We start from the raw sequence: 4,215 nt of genomic DNA, 5'->3' as shown, positions 1-4,215 counted from the left end.
ATCTGGTGTTTAGATTTTCAATTGTAAAAAATAGCTTTTTTCACACTAAATAAATTATATGAAACAAGAGCGATATAAATACGTGTTGACTAGTTTGAGTCCGCGGGGAGAGGATTTGGACACATTCGACTACTGTTTCGTGAAATATTATTTAATAATTGCACGATAATATACTTGAATACCTAAATAATAAAAATTGCCACGGAAATTAGGCCGTGAACACTAGTCCGAGAATAACCGTTTTGATGTGCAATCAGTATTTTTGTTGGGGGAGTGGCAGTAAAATACTTGCTTTTTGGTGAGCGATTAAATAGTAACCGTTTTTTAAGCCCGTTAATAATGGTACTATATTGGATTTTGATTCTGATCATTATCAGTGGAAGCAATTTCGTTTACCTTCTTCAACTTGTCCACAATGATGTCGAGCTCCGCGCAGCCAAACATGATCATCGAGAGACTGACGCTGTCGATGCCGATGAAGAGGAACGCACTGATGTAAATGCTCACCATCTGATAGACGTAACCCAACTCGAACTGCGGGGATTTCTCTGGGCCTACTGGCATCCTTGTCAACGGAAATTCGTCAATGATTAAACAAAAACATTTTGTTGTATTCGCATACAGACAGGTCGTGTCCTGTCAGATCGAAAGAATTTTCCTTCGTATTCGATCTTAGTATTAATTAAAAACATTTTCTTTAGTTCAAAGGACGTCACTCAAGGCAAACTTCTAAAGTCCCTAAGCGTGCGTTTACACTCACGCGGAGATGGGCGGAGTGGAGCGGAGAAGAGCAGTGAAAAGTGGCAAGTGGTGTTGTCAATAAAAAAAAGAGCAGCGCTTTTATTCGCATCTTTGGTTTCATTGCATTTGTATGTTGTCTGTCGTGTATCCCATAAACATGGAAATTTTTTGACACTTTCAATTAGCTTCTCATCCATTTTAGTTCACATACAATGTCGATGACGTGTGAAATTTATGACGCAATATCGCTAACTAAACTAAAATGCAGCGCACGAATCCTTTGCTGACACGTCTACCCTGCCCGCCGCGCCTCACCACCTCTGCTTCGTGCGCTCCGCTTGGCACCACAGCCTGCTCGACTCCGTTCTGTCCGGCTCGGGGGCGCGTATTCATATATTTTATATGAAAGTCTGTTCCGCTCCAAGAGTGAAGATTTCGAGCACTGTGATTGGCCAATTCGCGGTCCGCTCCTCTCCACTCCGCCCAGCTCCGCATCAGTGGAAACGCACCCTTAAGAGTGTATTTGATGCAATTTTAATAGGTAGACATACATAAAACGATATTTGCAAGACCACATTTGTGGTTGTATTTGTGGTTTTCACTAAATATACAATTCCGAGGTCTCGCTAATACAATCCACTAAATTTACTAAGTAGTAATCTTACTTATACATAGTTATTTTTAAAACACTAACAACCTAGCAGGACTATGTTACTAACATCATAAATAACAAAACGGTTTAGAAGGGTGCTGGTGAAATTACAGCATATGGAACTTGTCAACTTATGTCTTACTTATGTCTCAGGGTGACGGGCGCAGTGGTAGTGCTCTTCAGCAGGCTGATTTTAATTTACATCGGATACGAGCCGATCGATTAGCCCATCCGAGTCTCGAAGTCAGATGGGTTTCCGAGCAAGAAGATGAACCTGATTCCTACTAAGTAAGTACCTGATTCCTATTAAGTAAGTAACTTTCTAATTTGTGAATTAAATCAACTATTGTTCCGATTTGAAATGTTAAAAGTTTCCGATCGGCCAGTTGTGAATCGCAATTATGCGCCTCGACGAGAGGCAATCAAAATCAAGCTGCAGAACTTTGCGATTTAAAGCTCTGAGTGGCACTGCGACTGTTATGGGCAGACGTGTAGCTTACCATCAGTTGCACGACTTGTGCGTCCCATCACATGATTTTATTTAAAAAAATATGGATTTAAATCGATCGTTCTAAATGGTAATAACTCTCTGTGGGCGGGGAGTCATCGCGGAGGACGCATGCTTGTTTGAACTTATAATACCGAACCAAATACATATCTAAAACGTGTCAGATAGTACAACAGAAACTTAAAAGTTTACCTTTGGTAAGTTTATTATGTTTTGTAACAAGTCATAGAACAAAAGTTGTTATTTGTGATTTTGATAATGGAGTTCTGCGAGGTTGTTAATAGTTTACAGATAACCCTGTATATTATTGACCAAGATTAAAAATCAATAGTTTTCTTTTACAAAATACACACTCGGGCATATTTAGCAGAACAAAAAGTCAGAATATAAAATAATAATGCTTACCTATATTTTAAATAAATAAGAATTAGATATAAAATAGCAATTAAATTAACATCTTAAAACATCGACTCAGTACAGCTTTACACAAACAACGTAACGGTTGAAAATTATAACAGACACATCTGTGTTGTATAGGAAATTAAAACAAATTAATGAAAAAATAAGAATACAAAATATTCCTTAAAAAAACTAAAATAACTTATCTATCTACTAAAATAACTATCTTTTGAAAAACCACTGCCTTAATTTGGGAATTTACTAGTGTTTTGTTAAATGTACCGTTGTGTGTATTTTCATCATTCAAATTTTAATACAAACTATGACTTAAAAAAGGCAATGATCGATAGAAAAGTGACTACAAATTCTGCTAAGTAGAGAACAATATTTTCTAGTCAGCGTATACAATATACCATTTTTTTATTTCCCAAGTAAAATAAACAAGAATGACACACACCAAATCTTAAAAGGAAAGAATCTTTTCCCGACGTTGTCAAAGAGCGGTATGCATGCCCAAAGGGTACACGTTGTGGTGGCGCTTGTTAAGAAGAACAGGCACAGACGCTTTATTGTCCGTGATTGCATATACAGGAACCTGATAAAAGTAAGATAAACTATAACTTATTGTTAGAAATTATTTGTTATAGTTTATAATAGTGATGCATCGGAAACTGAAACGGAAACAGATTTCAAAAGTAAGTCTTAGCGGAAACGGATGCGGAAACGGAAGTGTAAAGGTCCAACAAAACATATACTAAACATCTAACGAAATAGATCCAAATATGACCTTGTTTTTGATTTCATAATAAAATGGCACTTAACACAAAACTGCTAAAAAACGCGCATCCCACCGTCAAGTACTCCGTACGCACGCCTCATCCATCGCAAACGGTGTAAACTTCCGTTTATCGTTGTAAAAGTTACGGAAGCAGATAAGGAAACAGAATGAAAAACTTGTGGAGCTTTCGCAGTCCTATTCATGGAGAGCAATAAATTAATGAGTATACAGTTGCGGAAACAGAAGCAGAGATCTGTTGCATCACTAAAATAGTTTATGAAAACAATGGATAGCATAACTTGAACGCGAACTTGGTGACTCGTGCAGATATTATGCAATCAAATCAGTTTTCAGAATACATTCTAGAATTATGTTACACTGACGACCTCGGTGGCCTAAATGCAGGCGCTGGATGAGGAAATCTCAAGTTCGATTGCCGGTAGGACCAATTTGTAAAATTAGTTTTGCAATTTGTAAAAAGAATAATTATATATGTTCGTATCGGATACGTACGGATGGTGCCTCGGATCACTCCGGGGCACCAGTTCCAGCACCAGGGGCAGTTCAATTCTCTGGTCCGGATTATTCATGTCGTTGTCTGGCACTTTAATTATTATTATTAACGATTATGAAAGGATCCAAGGCACAGTAATGTTACGCCAGAGCTACTTTATTTGTATTTATAAAACTTAGCAAACAAATATCTTACTTACCTTTCGTGTATAATGGACTGCGGTTCAAAAAGCTTATTTCCCATGAAATTCAACAACTCAATCAAATTGTTTTTATTAATAAGAAACGCAGTGGATTTGTAGCAAACAGAAGCCTGAGTGAAAAGTAGATAAGAAGCCTCTGATACCTCATCCAAATCTCCCCATACATTGGCTATATAAATGAACTCGAAAAGAACAAAGTTGTATTGCGTCATCATTATTATTAACATGTATATTTTGTGCAAAATTACGTGGTTTTTCGGAGGCAGCCATACCCCGAAAGCTGTGAGGATATTTATCGGGCGATTTAAAAACAGGTTCACGTTATTCGACGACATTTTAAAACTACAATTTAACGTGAAAGATTACCGGAAGTGTGAGTTTCTACGCTTTATATTCACTTTGGAGACGACAGAAAAGTTAC

At 37.3% G+C, this 4,215-nt stretch overlaps 1 protein-coding gene across 1 annotated transcript; it reads right to left on the bottom strand.

Moving 5' to 3' along the window:
• Nucleotides 1-345: 345 nt before the first annotated feature.
• LOC113234993 lies at nucleotides 346-4,215 on the bottom strand. The gene is made up of 3 exons (XM_026470513.1): nucleotides 3,792-4,215; nucleotides 2,758-2,895; nucleotides 346-565 (listed from the first exon to the last, which is right to left on the bottom strand). The coding sequence occupies exons 1-3, from the start codon at nucleotides 4,127-4,129 to the stop codon at nucleotides 346-348; spliced, it is 696 nt and encodes a 231-aa protein (XP_026326298.1). The 5' UTR covers nucleotides 4,130-4,215.

Source organism: Hyposmocoma kahamanoa, unplaced genomic scaffold (genome assembly GCF_003589595.1).
Source record: "Hyposmocoma kahamanoa isolate Upper Pololo Valley unplaced genomic scaffold, ASM358959v1 86637, whole genome shotgun sequence".
Classification (NCBI taxonomy): domain Eukaryota; kingdom Metazoa; phylum Arthropoda; class Insecta; order Lepidoptera; family Cosmopterigidae; genus Hyposmocoma; species Hyposmocoma kahamanoa.
This window is presented reverse-complemented; position numbering and strand designations above follow the sequence as displayed.